Below are 20,853 nucleotides of genomic sequence, written 5' to 3'. Positions count from 1 at the left end.
TGACTTAAAACTCTACTATGATGTTGCAGTGTATTCTGTAGACAAACATGAACATGGTTAGAAGTCATTCACACCAGTGCGCCTAAATATTTTTTTGCACTCACACGCCATAATTTTTACTCGCATATGCAAGTAAAATGGAGCCCTAGTCTGAGACATGCCGATTTTATGCTGGTCAAATGCACTTGCGCGCCGCACTTGAAACCATTACATGTGACCATTACATGTGCATTTGTTCTAGACAACTTCCTTTTTGTTCCAAATAAAATGGAGTCGGTTTTACCCAGATGTATTGAAAGCCTGTTGTCTTGCTAGTGTAACGGATGCCAGCTATCTTAGCTGTGCTTGTGGAACGTTGGTAAACCTCACTCCCCGACGCCTCAAGAGTGCTGCTGGCCTCCCGATCCGAGGTGCTGCTGTTCGCGGCTTCGAGTCCGGGCGTGTGCAGGGCTGAATCGCGCAGGTTACACTAACACTATCTAATTCATTACCTAGAATCTTCTCAATCTCACTGATATCACTCCCAGAGACCAGTAATGCAGAGTCATCAGCATATAAAAGCAGCTTACATTTCACTGCAGCTAGCATGTCATTGAAAAAACAATTCGTTTGCCACATTCCGTGACGAAATAGGTTTTTTGGAAATACATACAATTTCAATTTCAACACGCCCCTCCTCTCTGTGCACAGGCCACTCAATCAGTTTTGGGATCCGTGTGTGCTCCTGCAGTCAGTAGCATCATGGGCCGGTCGTCAGGGGGGGGAGGGACTAAGAGAATTTTTTAAGCCTTAGGGTAGGGTTTCTCAACGGGGGCGGTACGGCCCCCTGGGGGGCGTTCGTACTACCTAGGGGGCGCTGGGAACGTGAGAGTTTTTTTTTTTTTTTTTTACATTTTAAACTTTCATGGTTTTCACATATTTTCATTCATGGGTTTCTAACCCCTCTACCGTCCCAGCTACATTTTTCTGTTTATCTATGCTCAGTGGTCATACAGTGCAGTTCGGGCCTGCACACGCCCGGACTCACGTTCCCCAGCCCCAGCTATCGTCATCTCTATAGCCCGTTTTCCGCTCGCTGTTGTTCTGCAGCTGCTCTGAGCGTAGTCTCCACGAAAAGACCGTTGCTAATCCGTTGGATTGTTACGGTGCATATGTTGTTCACGTGATGTGCACTTGATTTTTGTCCATGATAAAATGACACCAACCCAACCAGTCTCCTATTGCTTAGGGACATTTTCTTATAATTCCAGAAGAAACCAAAACAGCACAGAAATGGGCTCGTTTTTTTATTATAGCCCACCCAGGGGTGATTTTTTTTTTTTTTTTTTTTTAATTGTGTGTGTGCGTGTGTGGGGGGGAGGGGGGGCACCAGAGGATCAAAGTAAGGTCAGGGGGGCGTTTGCTCAAAAAAGGTTGAGAACCACTGCCTTAGGGGAAGGCCCAGGAGAATATTTTTGGCCTGGGGGGAGGGCCGATCCATGATATTTTTTTCCCCTGATCAATGATCCGTTTTCGATATTTTAAAAGGTTTGTAGGCCAAAACATGATTCACGTCTCTTTGACAGAGTGGGCGAGCCCAAAAAGTTGCAACCCTACCTGAATCTCCCACAACTCCCCTCGTAAGCTTGCAGGTCACCTGCGGTTATGAGTCATAAACCAAATATTTTAATGATATTCGGGTCATTTGCGGCCGTGTCAGTTAAAATTAATTAAATATATATTTTCTACAAATAGGCCTACTTAAAATATCACGAGAAGGCTAGCATCAATACAGTAAAGCATCAATACAGTAAGTCAACAGTAAAGAAGCTGAAGAGTTAAAATAATAAAGACACCCCTTCAGGAAAAGCGATATAGGCTATGGGAAATATTGGGAAAAGTTCTTAAAGAAGATGACAGTAGTACAAGTTATGGTCTATGTAGGCCTACTTTTTATTTAAAAGTATGACAGCCGGAACTGGCAGCCTGCAGGAATAAATCTTATGGCACAGACTACACAGCCATATCTACCAGTATGTATAGGTTCGCGCATGCATAAAAGTTACCTTAGTTCGTTGTGTTTGTGACTTTGTGGATGTGCTTTAGTAAAGCTTTGTGCTTCATTCAGCATTTTAAACCAGTTCTTACGCTAACGTTTTGACCAGCAATGTATCTCTCTTGCCTACCTTGCCTCCCCATTTCTATTTTCGAAAGAAGTATGTCCATGGCCAAATCTTATCCTAGTGTTCTAATCCTTGGTGGTTGCGTGCGTGCTTGCGCTCTTGCGCTCTTATTCTCATTCTCTCTCCTGCGCAAACATTATGTCCTGCATGCCTGCGTGCAGTTCTACTGCATAAAGTTTCGCAAATAAATTAGTTTGTTTTACAGAAATGGACTACTGCATGCAGGCTATAACCAAAAGCACACATTTTGTAAATAAGTCGGATCGCGGGTCGGGTATAATTTTGTCCTAATTAATATTCGCGGTCCGAGTTGCGGTCGGGTTGATAAAAATATCGGGCGACCGCGGGCCGCTTGTGACCAAACCCGCGCAACACTGGTTTGTAGCCCACGTGTGTGTGTATGTGTGCTTATGACATTTGCTGGCCGTTTTAACCTTGTAAACGTCATAAAACGCCAGTTTTATTTGATTCACGTAAGGGGGAGTGCCTAGGAGAATTTATTTGAGCCGGGGGGAGGCCCCTGGGGAAAAAAAATTGACCAGGGGGGAGGGCCAGGCAGAACATTTTTAACCAGATCGTCTGGCGACCGCCCCCCCCCCCCCCCAAATATCGTACAGTCCCCTATCTGGGTGTTGGCGTCCCTCCTGTTTTCAGATTTAACCTCAGCAAAGTAACAATTCTTGTAGGGCTGTTCAATTATGGCAGAAATCATAATCACGATTATTTTGGTCAAAATTGAAATCACGATTAATGATTATTCAACACATATTGTGTAACAAATAAAAACACAGAGATGTGTTAAAAAACAACGGAAGTTGTGTTGTTTTCAACACATTCATTTTAAGAGTGTAATGTCATCCTCGTGCACCTGTCTACTTTCATTGCACTTTTCTAATCTTTTGCACTTCTGGTTAGACACAAACTGCATTTCGTTGTCTTTGTACTTGTAGGCTACTTGACATGTCTATTTTTGTGGAATAGACTAACCTACAGCTGTGTTCGATGATCTTCAAGTAGACCTAATGTTGAGCAAAGTCCTACCTGTTCAAATCATGAATTGTTTCAGTTTCAGTGTATCCGATCATTTCATTCATTTATTGATGTCAGATCTAGATGAAAGCTGACTATTGAAAACAACTCTGAATATACGCGAGTAGTTTTACCATTTAGCCTAGGCCTACCTTTGATTTTAAGTCTCGTTGTCAGTGTCTTTAGGAGGATTACCAACAGGACCTTAGGCTACTTGTAGGATCGGTTAGGCTCTGTAGGATAAAGCACGTCGCGCGCAACAGGAGCTTCATACGCCGCGATTTACAGAATCCTCGCATTTGTGGTTGGTTCTGCCAGAGAACCTGTAATAAACAACTGAAGTTGTACCGAAGATATCAAATGCTGGTTAAGAAGCTTTATCTTACAGGGATACTAAGGCCAGTAGCCCATGTGGATTTCTGCGACCCATTTTACAGGAATCTTGGTGATCATGCAGAAAGACGGATAGATATCGAATCTTGTCAGGTAAAGCGAACTGGAGTAGCTTGAAACACAAGTGAGACTTGTGACACATAATGAGCGTTATGTAGGCTACTGTGGTGATGGGAAGACTGCTTTGGTTGTGAAAACATGTTACGGTGATTTAATTTAAGATAGACAAGTTTTGATGTCTCCTTCAGGTGAGGTAGCCTATGGGCATATTAGATTCATGAATAAGGCTTGTCTGCCTATAAGATCGCCTTTCACATATCTTACTGATGTGAAACTAGCATGGATGATCTCCCATATATTAGCCTATAGCAATAGGGAGATTTGCTCTGTGTTTCAGGGGATCAAAACAAGGTTGATGTGCAATGTGCAGCGTTGGACCTTCTGGATTATTTGGATTACTAAAGCTACAGCTCACGTGATAACCCAGTGGGCTACAGTCCATAGCCTATTGGCTACCGCTAACTGTCTGAAACATAGCCTACGTGGGACTAATAAATAGCCTAGGCATAACATTAGTCATGTGTAAGAATGACATCTAGGAATCACGCAGAATGCCAGCGTGACACTGTAATATGTATTTGTATGTAGCCTATGATTTAAAACACCCTGTCACATAGGGCAGATAGGCTGTAATCCCATATGCAAATAACCTGCCTGGTCTAGGTCACACATAATCCACCTGTCTATTTGTTTCAGTCCTATCACACTTAAACGTTTGGGAACCTAACTGGTAATGGTTAGATCAATCATTCCACGCTTCATTGTCCACATATTTGTTTATTATGTGATTAACACATGTGCAATTGTAGTTGGCCTCCTCAGTTTGAGCCTGCAAATTGATGTGAGTGGAAACTGAGCATATCATTGAAGCCTTTTTGTAAAGTTTCACTTGGTTCATATGACACCCTTAAATGGTTTTATAGAACTCTTTAGAAGTGTTAATCGAAGGATCCCTAGAGGGTTCTTTGAAGCCAAACCAAATGGTTCTATATGGGTTCTATAACTATTTAGGGGTTCTTACAACACCAGTTCTATAACTATTTAGGGGATATTCCAACACCTTTTAATCAATAAAATAGTAATAAACTGTAAAATATAATAAATTAACTTTACTTTAAAAAGTATGCAAACTCATTACCTCAGTTAGATTAAGGTCACTAAATGTATAGAAAGTTAGTGAAACTTGTTTATCCTGAGTGTGCAATATTTATTTTAAAGTAATATTAGTAGAGATGTGCCGATTACAATTTCCTGGTCCGATTCGAGTTTCCGATTTTTCATAGTTTGACCTGCCGATACTGATTTTAGACCGAATCCGATTTTTTTTTTCCAACCATTATACAGCATATTCAAAAATGTATTTTCTGTCTTTTCTTTAATAGACATTTAATCAGCTTTTCAATATAGTGGGGCTGTTAAGCTCTTAAAATAAGGACGATCATGCTTTTTATGAAAGAAGCATGAAACTTTTAGGGTTTGTTCTTGATGACCTAAGCTTTAATTTAAGATCTGGAGGCATTCACAGTTTGACCTCTGAGGTCAGATAGAGGTCACTGACCTCTGTAATATGTTGTGACACTACAGTAGCCTAGAAATCTAGACGCGCCCCTAGCAACTCTCCGTTGGCTTGTGAGCTCCAGAAATCGAAACTTAATCAGGCCATTGAAATCGTGTATATAGTCGTTTGGTGGGCTTAACATAATAATTGATGGCAGAGTTGCAACGGTTTGGCTTGAATTCCCTGCTACTTGAAAACAAATATCCTATTGTGTCCAATTGCGTGCAGAGGGAATTTGAAAGACAACTGATTATCCCGCCCCTCGGACTGAGCACTGCGAACGGTGAGTGCCCAGACCCTACATTTTAATGTGGGTCCGGCTCGCCAGGCTAACACTACAGGTGAATGGAGTAAAAAAATTAAATAATACATCACCATGAAACTTTCTCAGTTGATTACTCATGTTAAGCTAAGAAAAAATCTATTGAAAGTTTGTTTTATATTTTAATGTTTAAATATGCAAATTAGGCCTTATCTCATTAAAAATGTGCTAATTTGCATACATTTTAAAAAACAAAATCAGATTGTCTGATAAAGCCAGGCTCAAAATATTTTTTTCATTTTGTTGTCATATGAGATGGGAAAAGAATTATTGAGGGGTTTATGGACATCTACTTCTATTATCCTGTAATTCACCTGTACCTCTGTGATATGAAATTTCTAGGCCCGAAATTAGAAATGGGTGTATCTTAGGATCTAAATGTGATAGAAATATAAACTAAATATGTTTTTCCATGTTGGAACTCATCTATAGCATTGATAGCACTCTCAAGAGGTCAACATCATTAAGTGCAGTGAAGATCACTGGCAAAACATCTACTTCTGTTATCCTGCATATACAGTTAAGAACAAAATTATTCATACTAGGGATGTTAAAGGAGAATTCCGGTGTGATATTGACCTAAAGTGTATTGAAACATGATACCGAGTGTGAACGTATGTCTCATAGCCCATCTCGGCTTGTCCCCTGCACTCCAAAATCTGGCGCTAGTTAGCCGATGCTACCAACAGCTTTTTCAATGGTGGTGCTTCGGCATCGGGCTAGCCATGCAAATAAATCACTGTTTTACACCATTTACGAGGCTTAATGTATCTCCACACTTCATTGGTAGACTTCCGAGGGCCCTGACATTTAAAACGAGACATTGAGAACTTTGAAAAAGCACTGGTAGTTTACTTACAAGACGATTTATACAGACAGTATCTTCACGAAGTTTAGCGTTTGCAGCCATCTTGAATTTAGTCACGATAAGTCGAGCGACGAGTAAAAATGAACAGGTATGATAAGGGATCAGATTCCAAAAATAATTCTGTGGAAATGCATGGATTCCAGTTGCTGCTACTGGAAGAAACTGGAATCCATGCATTTCCACTGAATTATTTTTTATTCCGTTTTTTAGAAGATAAATGTTGGCATTATGATGGGGGCTCACGGACATGCCCCCTGAGTAGCGCTGTAGCTGCCTGGCTGCATTAGCTGCTGGTTGTAGCAACTCGAGCTACAGTAGGTAAAATTTGTTTTCATTTTGTTTCATACCGACAGTACTCAGGTTGTCACGTGACCTATTGAAACGAAGCTTCGTTACCTCACTGACATGTCATGCAGGTCTCAAAACACAGCACAGACTCACCCAAATAGGTAAACTGTTAATGCATTAAATAATTATATACATAATGTCTAACATAAGTCTGTGTATCCCCCATCTTCATGCTCTGGCCAGTATCAGGCTCTTACGGGCACATCTGTTCCACATGAATGTAACTTTAGCCAGTATGCTAGGCTATATGTAGCCTACATTAGTAGCCTAAACAACGTCAAGAATAGTGCCTATGAAGGAGCTTTTAGCTCGGTTGACTGCACGCTCGACTCCCGATCCGGGATAGTAGCCTACTGTTCACGGGTTACATTTTCCAAAGCTGGTGATGTCTTCAGTAAAAAGAGCCGATTAAGCGCCAGCACAGCAGAATAAATCATATTCTGAAATAAATATAATTTGTATTTGAGTATTCGTGCATTTCTGCAAATTCATGCATGTCTGTAATGTTGGTGTAGGGATTTTTATTGACCACCAGATGGCGTTGTGGAGTAGTGTGTCAAAAGCTTCTTAGCATCAAACCAGTTTGGCTGTAGAAGTGCCACTGTTTCAAAAGCCTCGCTCGGCACATCCTACTCGTGACCTCGAGAAACAAAGATCTGAATGTGAAACCTTGCCAGATTTCTTCTTTAAGACCTCAAGGATAAAATAGATAAAGAATGTATCCTTAATACCGCCGTCAGGAAACGTTTCCTTAAAGTTTGCAGAAGGTTACACAAAACTATACCTTTAGAGGACGTTCTGGGAGTGTCAGTTAAAGGATAAAACATTTATCCTTAGTATAACTGTCAGGGAACGATCCTTTAAAGTCCGCTTAAGGTTACACAAAACTATAGCTTTAGAGAACATTCTGGGAATGTCAGTTAAAGGATAAAAAATGTTTATTTAATATAACAGTCAGGGAACGTTCCCAAAAGGTTCCCTGATGGTGAGGTTAAACCATAGACTGTATATATATCTTCGTTCTTGTGATAGTTTTTGGTCTTTTAAGCACTTCTTATACATTATGGTTTGTATGCAGTAGTACTGTTTTATTTTCATTATAGGCTGTTGATTAATTTGACATTTTTATATTGATATTCTCCTTAATGTAGTCTTACCATGTTTTTGATATTATATTATTGATTGAATGGGCATTATTATTTATTATTGCTTTCCCCCCTCATTGTTTATTTCATTAGGCTATTGATTGATCCCTGTTTTAAGTATTATATTGTTTTGTATTTGTTAAGGGTAACCATAACCATCATCATCATAATGTGGTATTTTCTTATGCACTTGAAACAAAGAATAAAAATGTTTCTTTAAACGTAGTACCACTTTAAACACATCACACACTGAACAGCAAAGTGGCTTCCTGATTATGTGTAAAATGTTTACAGAGTAAACCTGATGTAGTAGGTCCAAGTTCTCATATTTTTACAGCTGACATGAAGGCTGCAGTATTACATTTTTGATTTATAATGGAGCACCCTCTCTGGTGAAAGACTAGCAAGCCTGTGGTAGAGGCATACGATTACAGACATATTGAGAGAGCCTATCAATGAGTTGTCACAGTTTTCAATTTAGACATATTATTTTGAAATGGGGTACGTCTATGGGAGGATTTACACATCACTGGCAAGACCTGATCAAATCATACCAATGCAAAATGCTTCTCCAGCAGTGCAATCGCAGGTAACAACGATACCTTAACTCAGCATTTTCAGATACCGCTGTTATGAGCATACTAAGCAAATTGTCCATTTGTAACTTTGAATCCTACCTCACGTAGGATTCAATAATGAATGGACATTATGGTCCAATAATGTGTTCACTAAAACACAAGTAAAGTTATTTGTCGGGCTGATTCATAAATGGGCATACCGAGGTTGTCGACCTAGCAGGCTAGGTGGCGTTTATTGCCATTCGCAAAACTAAGCAAGAGTTAACGTTAATGAAACTTAACATCGCCTTCTCCAGTGACAAAGTGTATTCAAATGAAGTTGCAACAAGTAGGACTGTAAATTATGGTGACTATGGCTAACGTCACTTCGGATCAATATAGCAGAGCCCTTTTACTTTACCTATCAACTGGCTAATGCTAGCATGATGTAGCATGCTGTGAGCTAATATACTTAGCATCTACGAAAGAACAGCGCATCTTTTTTCACAAAGAATCTGTAACAACTAACAACGATGTCTCTTACAAACAACTACACAATGTATGACTATCAATATGTATTTAGTCAGACTGTGATAAGATATAGCCTAATGATAATAACAGCAACACTTATTTAGGTTAGATTATGTGTCGAAATCAGGTGTCGTTAAAATAAGTGAGCGATGACGTGGTAGTGTCTGCAGCCTAGACGGTAAAACATAATGGACAAAGCGTCGTGTCTGCAGCCAGCCAGCTGTCAATCATAGGTGTTATTGTCAATCATATGTTATTATTAACATTAAAAAAATTATTTCAGCGAGAAAAGAAAAATTGTGTGTATTGAAGCATCTTGAAAACTATTTTTTCGAATAAAAAGTTGTTGATACAAAAATAGTTTTAGGTGAGAAAAGTGACATGGAAAGTTGGCTACTTGGCCATTGAAATACATGGGGATGGGCGGAGTTACACATTGTACTGCAGCCAGCCACCAGGGGGCTCTGGACTAACGCTCGCATCACTCTTAACAGACGGCACACTGTCCAGTTCTATATATACAGTCTATGGGTTAAACAGCTGTAAGATGTAAGACTACCCACCCCCATCTGAATAATTCCCACTCACTAGGTTAGGAATTTCCTGTCAAAGATCTTCTATTTTGGTCGTAGCCTATCGTTTCCAACAGTAGGCTAGGCTACACAAAATATCCAAATGTCTTTTACGCACCTGATATCATCCATATTTCCACAAACAGAAACTCCCCAGGACACGTCTCGTTCTTGTTGGCATATTTAAGCAATATCACACGAGTGGGAGCGGGGTTGGTAAATGATATCCCAGCGGCTGTAATTTGGCTGTAGGTACGAGGCCGAAGGCCATATAACGTAGCCTAGCCTATACTGGAAACGACCCAGGCCATCTGGTAATAGGCAGCAAATTTTACAAATGCTTTCAAACTTTTGAATAGGCTACATCAGAGGTTCCCAAACTGTGAGGCGCGCTTCCCCTGGAGGGCGCCAAATAATTTGAGGGGAGGCGCGGAAGGTGGATTCAAAAAAGAAGGAAAAACGTTTATTTCATTTTAGAACTATCTATGTTTTTCAATGATTAGGTAATTGTCAACATTAGAACATCGAAATAAATCAAGAGATGTATACTAAATCTAAGTGGAAAGTATTATTGATCCCTATCCTGTGTGAGAATGTATTGTGCCAAACTTTATAACGTAACTTAGCAACAGTAAAAGTTACCAGTGAACGGTTAGCCCAAGAATTCTCGTCGGCAATTAAAAATTCCACTGGAGCTCCAAGCTGGAGCGCGCGGAGGTGTCACTGTTTTCAGAGGGGAGGCCCACATTGATGGAGTTTGGGAACCCATGGGCTACATCAACTCTCCTGGGCTTATATACCAACCCAAATAAAGTTTTACCCATTATCATTTAACATTGTTAGGCCATGTTACATCATACATGCAGGTGTCTGAATTGATTCTGCTATAGTTATTGTATTTAGCAGACGCTAAACTCCAATAACTTGACTATTAGGCTACTTTACTACGAAAATTCAAACAGAACCGTCAATGACGTTTGTCACATTCTTTATTATTCCTGCTTAAGAAATTGCATTTTATCACTGGCAGTCAGAGGTTTTCTGGTGGAGAATCCTCCATCACCGTGTCACCGACCTTGCTGCCCATGGATGTAAACATGGACTCAGTTCCAGAGTAGGGCATGGCCAACAACAGCTCATTTGAATTTAAGGCAACAGGCCCCAGAAACAGCCTATTCTGAAAGGGAAACTGAAACTGGCAAGAATGGAGCTGCTGATAATGGGTAATCTGAGGAGATTTTTTTGCAAACAGCTTCAGGGACATGTTTTGTGCTGGTTTCTCTTGGTTAGTGGCGTAATGCGTTTTAGGTCGTGTACGATAGCGATTTTGGTTGAGCCAGACCACTCCTTAGGTTGTTAATTGCCACACCCCTTGGCAAGAATGGAGCTGCTGATAATGTGTAATCTGAGGAGAATTTTTTGCAAACAGCTTCAGGGACATGTTTTGACCAGGTTTCTCTTGGTCAGGTCTAGGTCTATTTTGACTTGTTAACAAACTAGATCGTAACAGAAAGCTGTTAGCTTTCCTAAGCCACATAAGGTATAAGATAGGACTATTACACAACATAAATTGTCACTAGGCTATGCTGGTGACACAAATAAAATCTCCTTTGGGAACCAATGGCTTACAGTATCAAGCGGACTTAAGCTGCCACCTCGTGGCGAAAAGTTCTAGCAGCTGCGTGAATTACGGAAAGCGCAAATGAAGTGGCCACTTCTAAATGGAACCCACTGTACAGTAGCTGAAGGTCTGTGGCTAAAGCGGCCATAATGAAAGTGTTATCATTGTTTGGATACTTCACTCACATGTGCTTTTTAATGGCATAGACTACAACCAGGGGCGTCACTAGGAGTGCAAAAGATCCGGGGCTTTAGCCCAGCAATTTTTTTTTATTTTTTATGGGGGTCTGGGGTTTTTTCCCCAAGGAAATTTTGAAAATTGGGCTGTTAAAGATGCAATTTCAACATAGTTTGAGAAGGAAAGGAAGGCCAATCGTTTGGGTCCTCATCATCATATTTTAATAACTAATAAAGCTAATTTTCCCTCACTAGACCTAAGCCTACTGAGTATATGGTATTTATGGGGCATTAAGAGAAAATAATCGTCATTTAACAGAGACCTCAAACCCAAACAATTTTTTATGCCTGTGAGTTGATGAATGAATGCATCATTTTCAGGTGCTACTCTAATTGCTAACTGTAAATGGAATAATCCAACACAACTCAATTTTCAGTTTGCATGAAATCATTGGTATGTTTGCCTAGGACTACCTGTGGCTACCCTGGCTCTTCCACTCTGTTTATAACCTATGGTAGCTTGCAGTGTTCAAAAAATCCTGTTGACTACTGTACTAGTAGACTTAAAGGTCTACTACTAAAAAAAAGTCATATAACCATTCCAATGACTCTGAAGCTGGTAAATGAAGGTAAATTAAGCTAAAAAACTTGCATATTAAGCTAAAAAAACTGCATAGTGTGCCTTTAATGGAACAAGTTCATGGAAAACGAATGCTTATGAAGAATGTGATTCAATCCCACAGAGCCGGTAGGAGACGTAAGTACGTTTATCTCTTTAGTTATCCAAATGAAGTGTCTTAAAGCTAGCGAGGCTGGCTACTAGCTAGTAACACAGACCATTAATTCAAAGCTAGAGCTGGCTGCTTTTTTCACGAACCTGAGCTGATGAAAGTATCAGGGGTTGGGGAAGATTATGTCCCCCCCCCCAAAAATACCTTCTTGTATACATATTAACTAACTATACGCTGCAATAGTAGGCTATTAAACTGTAGACGGTCTCTGGTAACATCAGTTTGACAGAGGGGGGAAGACTGATATTGAATTTGCAACAAATTATTCTGACTCCATAAGGAACGCCAGGTCAGCATTAGTAACAATGTTGCAGTTGTGGCTGCTGGCTGTGGCGTCCGATTGGAACCTCATAAAAATCTCTGGGGCGATTTTAATCATTATTTTTTGAGGCACAGAGATCCGGGGCTATTACCAAGACATCCAGGGCTATAGCTTCGAATGCCCAGGTCTAACGACGCCAATGACTACAACTACCAAGCTGGAATCAAAGCACATCGATTCCCCTCTCACACCCTACACATGCACTTCAAACAAACAAATAGGCGTCTCAGTCTCACGCATGTATAGCCATAGGCAAAACTGTATCGGACCGGTGTAACGTTGGTAAATCATCCATCGCACAGAATGATTTGCACGTGCAACAAATATGTGTACACAGCCCTGCCCTGGATATATCTCTCAAAGTATGCTCTAAAATATTTGGTTTAAATAAAGATGTAGATCATCAGGGGTGCGTTAATAATTCTACATTGCGGCGAGTTGACACAAATTTCACTTTGACGAATTTATGTAGTCAATTATGTCGTCTCAGCCCTAGTTACTTTACTTTGAACCATGTTCTTCCTTACTTGAAACACCTTTGAAAATAGAGGATTGAAGTAGCCTAGTGGGTGTTTGGGAATGAGCGTTAGCTCAGATGCTTGAGACTTTTTGTGGTCTTAATGGAACATTTTACAAAGCACTGACAGGGCCACCAAGGACTGAGCGAAACAACAGCAGAAAAACCTATTTAGCAAGCAGAAATGCCCCAGCCCGGTGTTTAGGATGCATCATAAACAAGTTATCTTTTCCATTAGAAAACCATCGCGTTAGCGAACGCGTAGTGGCTAACTCACTTAGCTCCTGTTAGTAGGCTATGGTCAAAAAAGAATGAGATGACAGTTGAAAGATACAATTACAGTGCTGTTATCAATTCGCTTGGTATAACCGCATTTATGGTTTTCTACAAATGCACCGATAATCAAATTGGCCTCCTTCACTCAACCAATACTAGCGGTAACATTATTTTACCTGGTCCTAGGCTATTGATATAAATTGTATAAGATTAACGTAACGTAAAAAACCAAGCATGTCCGATAAACATTCTCAAGGCTTCAAGAAGAAATGGGAATTACATTTCATGTGAAAATCATCCTACCCTTATTAGACATTCTATGCGGTAAAGAACAGTGTTGTCCTTGTAGGAAGCATCTATTGTTTTTCCAACCCACTTTAGATTAACTTCCAACAAAGTAACGTCTTGCTGCTGCGCCATCTGGTGGAAAAACTATGTAACAACAATACTGGAAATGCAGCCGAAATGATGATGAATATTCGGTTTTCCTTTAATCCTACTAAATTTGTAATTATGTATCGGCTGTTATAATTATAGTATGTGCATGTCTGTGTGTGTGTGTGCCTGTGTGTGTGTGTGTGCATGTGTATATATGTGTGTGCGTGTGCGTGTGTGTGTGTGCGTGGATTTGTGTGTGTGCATGTGTGTGTTTCTGTCTGTGTGTGTATGTGTGCATGCATACATGTGTGTGTGTGTGTGTGTGTGTGTGTGTGTGTGTGTGTCTGTGGATGTGAGTGCGTGCGTGCGTGCGTGTGTGCGTGCGTGCGTGCGTGCGTGCGTGCGAGCGTGCGTGTGCGCGTGTGTGTGCGCATGTACGTGTGTATGTTGATGTATGTATGTGTGTTTGTGAGAAAGAGTGCGTGTAAGACAATATCCTCTTCCAGCATCCCTTCGCTCAACACCACCATCTACAGGTCAATGAGTGTAGAGTGAAAGGACAGCTATTTATCTTGCTGACATTACATCCAGTCCTCATCAATTTTACTTGTAACATAAAAGGAACTGGTCTCCTCTGCAGCTTTGCTGTTTGGACCCATGACTGTATTAAGGGTGAGACCCCAAGTACATTTGTCTCTCGCAGAGGTCTGTGCTCTATTGTGTTAGGCACTCATTAAAGGAACCGTATGTAAGAAATGTATTTCAATTAATCATAAAATGGTCCTGATATGTCACTAGACATTAGGAAATCATGTTCATTTCAAATACTTATATCACTGACAACAGTAGTCCGGCCAGGATATTGTCATTTAAAAAGTGAAGTTGCAGCCCTCAACTGATGTTGTTGTTGTGTTTTGTCATGTCATGTTGTGTTTTGGCCTGATGCGCCACCCTCCACCTATCTACTAATCACAAAGTCAGTAGTGTTTCGGCATCTGGGTTGGCAACCTGGAGTCAGGGGGGAGGGGGAGGGGGAGGGGATACACCGCACTACAGTAATTTGAAAGTGATTGCAGTACCAGTTTTGGACACAATCTTACATATGGTTCCTTTAATTTACCATTATGGAACACTGAGTGGGTACGTACATTTGTGTACATCTGTCCTATGCCATAAAGCTAAATTAATGGGATTCATGTAAATAATTAAGTGTAAGACCAGGGCTCTACAGTGCGCCCATTTCACTCGCACATGCGAGTAAAAATGATGCCGTGCGAGTGCAAAAAAATATTTAGGCGCACTGGTGCGAATGACTTCTAACCATGTCAATGTTTGTCTATAAAATACACCGCAACATCGAGAAACATTACTGGTGCAAACCATAGAATCACGTCGCGAATGCAGCATAATAACTACACCTCCCATCAACGTTAGCAATTTCGCGTTGTGACTTGCTAGTAGTCGCTTCTATCAAATCCAAGAGCGCGCAGAAAAAGCGGAAAGTTAGACTAGCCAGCCAAGATGCAAAGATTGAAGAAATTAGTTCTTCTATCCACCGAATTCATTGGATATAGGAGGAACAGGATGAGATTCTGAGAATGCAGTGAGAGAAGGAAAGGTAACCTAACATGCCTTTTAGCCCAGTCGATGTATTGGCTGCAATATGCAAAATATAGCTGTAGCGAACCGGCACAAAAGTAGCCTCCCGTAATACTCCCATTTTATTCAAAGGTAGAACGCTACTGACAACTCCAGGCTTCCACGCATGCTTGTTTGTTTACACCGAATACAAGCTGGAGTGCAAAATGAAAGTAGGCATAACGTTTGCCTACTGCCCCCATCAATGCAGATATTTCAAATAAACACTAAAAGTATAAAACATATATCCAGATTAGCCTATGTTGGGTTTTGTGGAAGAGAAAATGGACTGTTTTAGTAGTAGTATTAGGCAGTATGCTGTCAGATAGGTCACCATGGGCATATTTGGATTAGCTATAGATTGATTCACAAATAAATAAATTAGCCTACATTTGGCAGGATACTTAATAAACAGGCTAAATGCAAATATGGCAATGTATTATATTATTTTACATTAACAAAATGTAGGAAAATAGAACAGACTGAAAATAAAGTAGGCATTGATCTTTGAAATCCTGTTTCCTGTAGCCTAAATGTTGTCAGTCATTCTTAATATTTGCAATTGGTGCACTGGCATGTTTAACTGTTAGCTGCAGTATAATGTTACATTAAGTTAAGTACAGAACTGACTGTGCGCCCAAATTTTTGTCTGTGCTCCTACATTTTTTAACTTGGGCGCACAAGTGCTCCTGAAAATAAATGTTAGTGTAGAGCCCTGAAGACTTTGTTTTGTTGTTGCCTACGAGTTACTAGAAGAATGCAGATGGCAGACATTAGGCTGGTAATGAAAGTTAGAACTGTGCAGGCCTACTTTCCATTAAGTAGGCAAGTGATTCTTATGGCTGGGTCAGATTAAAGTTTTTTTGTCTTCCACAATTGTCTTTTAGGATGGACCATATCAGACTATCCGATAATACAACCATAAATTCGTCCTGCGTCTTGGTTGGGAGATTGGCCATATTACAAGATCATGTAAGGGTGGCCAAGAAGTGCAAAACAAATTTACATTTGCGGGTGTATACAGTACTTACAATGTCCAAGCACAAAATTACATGTCATAAAACAAAATTACAATCTAAAACAAAGTGTTACCGAAGAAAGACAGTTATACAACATTTCCAACTTTTTGTTGCCCCCTCTCCCAACTTTTTTGAGATGGGTTGCTGGCATTGAATTCAAAATGTGCTCATACTTTTCATGAAATAGTCCAATTCGTCATTTTTATATTTTCAATTGATATGTTGTCTAGGTCCTGTTTGCAGCTAAATATGGGTTTACGAGATTTGCAAATTATCACATTCTGTTTTTATTTGCATTTTACACAATGTCCCAACTGTTTTGGAATTAAGTTGGATACTGTATGTAAACATGTCAGTATTGTTTAGAAGATGTTCTGCTGTATACCCAGAGGAAAATTTAGATATCTTGTTTCACAAAAATAAATCCAGTCTTATTTGGAGGTTACTGTATCCTGGACTTTTTTCAGTAAAAACCCCTTTAGGAGAGATAACAAGCTAAATAAGATCAGTGGATTAAGGAAACAAAACAAGAACATTTAAGATCTTAAATTGAACATAATTTGGACTGAGACAAAAGAAAGGCTTTAGAGTTTCTTTTTTTAAATTTCTAAGGCATTGCCTATTGTCTCATTAATCAAGTACAATTTAAGTCTCATTTAGGTTCAACTCACTTCAAAATACTCTTCTGCCATTCTTTTTCTCGTAAAGGGATTTTAGGGGGTCTACGTTTTATCAACCAGCCCTCAGTGGTTAAATTCCCCAAAAACCCTTTTGGATTTAGCATTTGGCCATGGTTGTTCTGAGAAATTCCAAGCTGATAAGCTAATGTTTGTTCTCTAAGCTGATGTGTGGGTGCTACACATTGGTGGTGGTTAGTGAGGTTCCCCCTTCACCATTGAAAGCTTTGGGTGTCTTGAAAGCGCTATAGAAAGACAATGTGTTGTTGTTATATTTCTGCTATATCTTGTGCAAGTGCTATGCTATTGACATGTCTTAATCTATCAACGGGTGGTGGGCTTGGGAAGGTAGAAACCACTGTTGAGCCCTCTGGAAGCTTTTTTTTTCTTAAAGAATCAAAGTTAATACCATTAGCTTTAGGTACAAGCTGTTGTTTTACTGTTTGTAACTGTATGTGACTATGACTATGCAAAGTCAGGCATAGAACATTGTGGTAGTAGATAAAAATCTCTTCTTAATGAGGCTGCTATAAATATACTTCCTGCAGGTCAGTTACAGTTGCAGTGCTAGTTAGACAGCATTGCAGAGACTACTAGCATACAGACAGTTTGAACATAGAAATGTGAATAATTTTTTAAGGTTCTAGTAGAGCTGTAACTTAAACAAGCAAAATATCTGGGGGGAGGATACATCTGAAAATATTTGATACAGGTTGTTGTGCAGATGTTTATTAACCTAGTCATTTAGGCTAGATTCAATCCCAAATTGTGATGGCAAATAATTTAGTGTTTATGTGTTTCCACATGTTTGGGGATAAAACTACAAGCTGGAATAACATTGCTTTTTTCTATACAGATGAGAGGGAAGACATTCAGAAGAAGACGTTCTCAAAATGGATAAACTCTCAATTCTCCAAGGTATGCCATATTGTTGAGGTTGTTTGTTATTGATTAGGAAGGTTTATTATAGGCTAGGTGATGCTTACAGTGTACATCATTGCATTTTGTATAATTTGCTCCAGTTTTACGTTTATTCATGTAAAAGATTTCTCTTGAGCACTTAAAAGTGTTAACATTTGTTCACAAATGGGAGAAATCTCTGTTAGTGAGCACCTCACTAACCTATCCATATGACAAGTATGACATCCAAAGATGCTGATAAAATGCATGATTACTGTATAGATGTTCCCAGGCTATTGACAATAAAAGGCCACTCTAATATGTGCACAACACAATGCTACAGATGTCACAAATGTGGGGGAGCATGCAACTGAAGGATTGTCGACCAGAACTGTTGCCTCTGAACTGAATGTTAAGGTGAAGTGCTCACTAATACGTATTCAAAAACAAAGATTATCTTTATACGTTCTATTTATTATTGTAGTGGGCGGGGTTCGCCACAATACTGTTTTCTCTCGAGGAAGCTGGTTCTTATATCCTCTGGAATGCAACTCCTCCTGGCAATTTGACCGTATTGCAATTTTGATGTGACCTATGTGCTCTTCATAGTAACCGGTATCAACGATGCATACAGTTATGACCAAAAAAAGAAATCCTTAGGCAAAATGAACTCCCCACACTGCAAAAACTGCTTATCTAATAAAATCTAACCAAGTGTTATTAATCTTATCAATATCAAAAAATCTAGTTGGTATTGTTTTCAGTATAAAGAGACTTACCTTACTTACCACTTTCTTGTACAATCATTCTCGTCTGCCATTGCGTTAAACACATTTGTCTGAAAAACAAGGAAATTTGGCTGCCAGTGCGTTGAGCAAATTTGTCTTGATAAGACCAATTTTAGTGCATTTGTTAATCGACTTGTTAAACCTTTCCTTCAAGGTGGCCGCGACAGGAAGACAACTAAGATAGCCTAAAAACACTTACAATGTTTACAATACTTCAATTTGTCTGTAGACAACCTCACCACACTACCACAAAAGTGTCATTCTATTTTGAACATTGTCAGTGGTGTAAAATCGTTTTGATTGTATGCCTGGTTCGCTTTCACTGTAAGACAATTTGGTGTTAATGTAAACAACGTTCTTGCTTAAAACTCCACCAATTTACGTAATTATGCTTTCAAACAACATTTTGAAATAAAGCCGCAAGCGGCAATGGCGGGCCCGATCACCTCCGGTCCGCAACCCGTGACATTTCGGAATCCAACAAAGCACCGACGTGGTGCATTTGTGAAATGTACATACAGCGGGGAAAATAAGTATTGAACACGTCAACATTTTTTTCAGTAAGTATACTTCCAGTGAGGCCATTCGCATGAAATTTTCACCGGACATTAGTATTAACTTATCGTAATCCACACATATATAATAATCCAAACATTAATGTCTAAAAGTAGTGTTATGAGTAAAACAGTGGAATGGCACAGGGAAAAAGTATTGAACACGCTAAGAAAAAGCAGTACACAAATGCAAGGAATGGCAAGGAACAAACTGGAATCTATTAGTAGTTAGAGAAATTATCCCTCCTATCTGTGCAAATTGATATAAGCTGGGTTAGTACATACTGGTGGGCTATAAAAAAGGTTTTTTGTTAGCAAGGTGTCACAAAAGAAACATTTCATGATGGGTAAAAGCATAGAGCTCTCCCAAGATCTTTGCAACCTTATTGTTGCAAAACATATTAATGGAACTGGTTACAGATGCACTTCAAAACTTCAGAATCATCCAGCAAGCAGTATTAGAGCCATTATTTGCAAGTAGAAGGAACATCACTACATCATCAACTGGCCATGCACAGGATCTCCTTGCAAGATTTCTGACCAGGAAGTCAGAAGGATAGTCAGAAGAGTAGCCCAAGAGCCAAGAACCACTCTGAGAAAGCTCCAGAAAGATTTGGAGGCAGCAGGTACCATTGTTACAGAGAAAATCATAGGTAATGCACTCCACCGCCATGGCCTCTATGCAAGCTCATCACGCATGACTCTATTGCTGAAGAAAAACATGTCAAAGCTCGTTGAAAGTTTGCTACACAACATTTGAACAATCCTATGAAATACTGAGAGAATGTATTCTGGTTAAAAATTTAACTTTTTAGATGTCATACTACACACCATATTTGGAGGAGAAATGGCACTGTGCATCACCCTAAAATTACCCTACCAACAGTGAGGTTTGGAGGTGGTGGCATCATGGTGTGGGCTGTTTTTCATCTTATGGTACTAGCAGACTTCATACAGTTGAAGGAATGATGAATGTAGTAATTTTGTTCTGGGAGAATCTTGGTTGAGACATGGCTAGACCTTCCAGCAGGACAATGATCCAAACCATTCAGTAGTTTTGGAAGTTAACTAAAGATCAGGATTCACAAGAGGGACCCCTGAAATCTTCAATATTAAAGGACTATCTGTTTAAAAGAATGGGCCAAACTCACACCAGAATACTGTGACTGATTAGTTTCATCATACAGGAAATGCCTTGAAGCTGTCATTATGAATAAAGGCTTTTCCACAAAGTATTTAAGAAATTTCAGCAGGCGTGTTCAATACTTTTTTCCTGTGTCATTCCACTTTATTGCACATAGTTTGGATTTTTTTATATGGGTGGATTATCTGAGTTAATACTAATGTCTGGTGAAAATGTCATGCAAATAGCCTCATTGGAAGTATACTTACTGAAAAAAATGTTGACGTGTCCAATACTTATTTTCCCCACTGTATTTGATGCGTGTGCTATTTGTTTTTCCATGTTATTTTCTGGCACATTCACTTGCTTGGCCAGGTGGGGGCGCAATGCAAGGTAGGCCCATTTGGTGTCTCTGTTGGTATTTCTGCTTTCTCTGTTGGTATTTCTGTCCCTCTGAAAACTGCATTAAAATGGTATTTTTAGCAGCCAAAATGTATTTATTTTTTCCAGGGGAGAAACCCCCGGACC

The 20,853-nt window shown here is 39.7% G+C and overlaps 1 protein-coding gene and 3 long non-coding RNA genes across 9 annotated transcripts in view; 1 reads left to right on the top strand and 3 right to left on the bottom strand.

The window, feature by feature from the left end:
• The window catches only part of dmd (dystrophin), a 481,347-nt gene that overhangs the window by 20,812 nt on the left and 439,682 nt on the right, over positions 1-20,853 (top strand). For all 6 annotated transcript variants that reach the window (XM_042077917.1, XM_042077916.1, XM_042077914.1 and 3 more), the window contains exon 2: positions 17,817-17,878. In XM_042077917.1, coding sequence (XP_041933851.1) covers positions 17,817-17,878 — 62 coding nt within the window. The remainder of the gene's footprint in view (positions 1-17,816; positions 17,879-20,853) is intronic.
• Positions 35-20,600, bottom strand: LOC121696882. The gene is made up of 3 exons (XR_006026344.1): positions 20,591-20,600; positions 17,317-17,330; positions 35-145 (listed from the first exon to the last, which is right to left on the bottom strand). It is a non-coding gene; the product is annotated as an uncharacterized LOC121696882 (long non-coding RNA).
• Positions 3,040-15,759, bottom strand: LOC121696890. The gene is made up of 3 exons (XR_006026352.1): positions 15,748-15,759; positions 12,600-12,604; positions 3,040-3,116 (listed from the first exon to the last, which is right to left on the bottom strand). It is a non-coding gene; the product is annotated as an uncharacterized LOC121696890 (long non-coding RNA).
• Positions 8,088-11,548, bottom strand: LOC121696881. The gene is made up of 3 exons (XR_006026343.1): positions 11,381-11,548; positions 10,461-10,468; positions 8,088-8,099 (listed from the first exon to the last, which is right to left on the bottom strand). It is a non-coding gene; the product is annotated as an uncharacterized LOC121696881 (long non-coding RNA).

This window comes from Alosa sapidissima, chromosome 22 (genome assembly GCF_018492685.1).
Source record: "Alosa sapidissima isolate fAloSap1 chromosome 22, fAloSap1.pri, whole genome shotgun sequence".
Classification (NCBI taxonomy): Eukaryota; Metazoa; Chordata; class Actinopteri; order Clupeiformes; family Clupeidae; genus Alosa; species Alosa sapidissima.
This window is presented reverse-complemented; position numbering and strand designations above follow the sequence as displayed.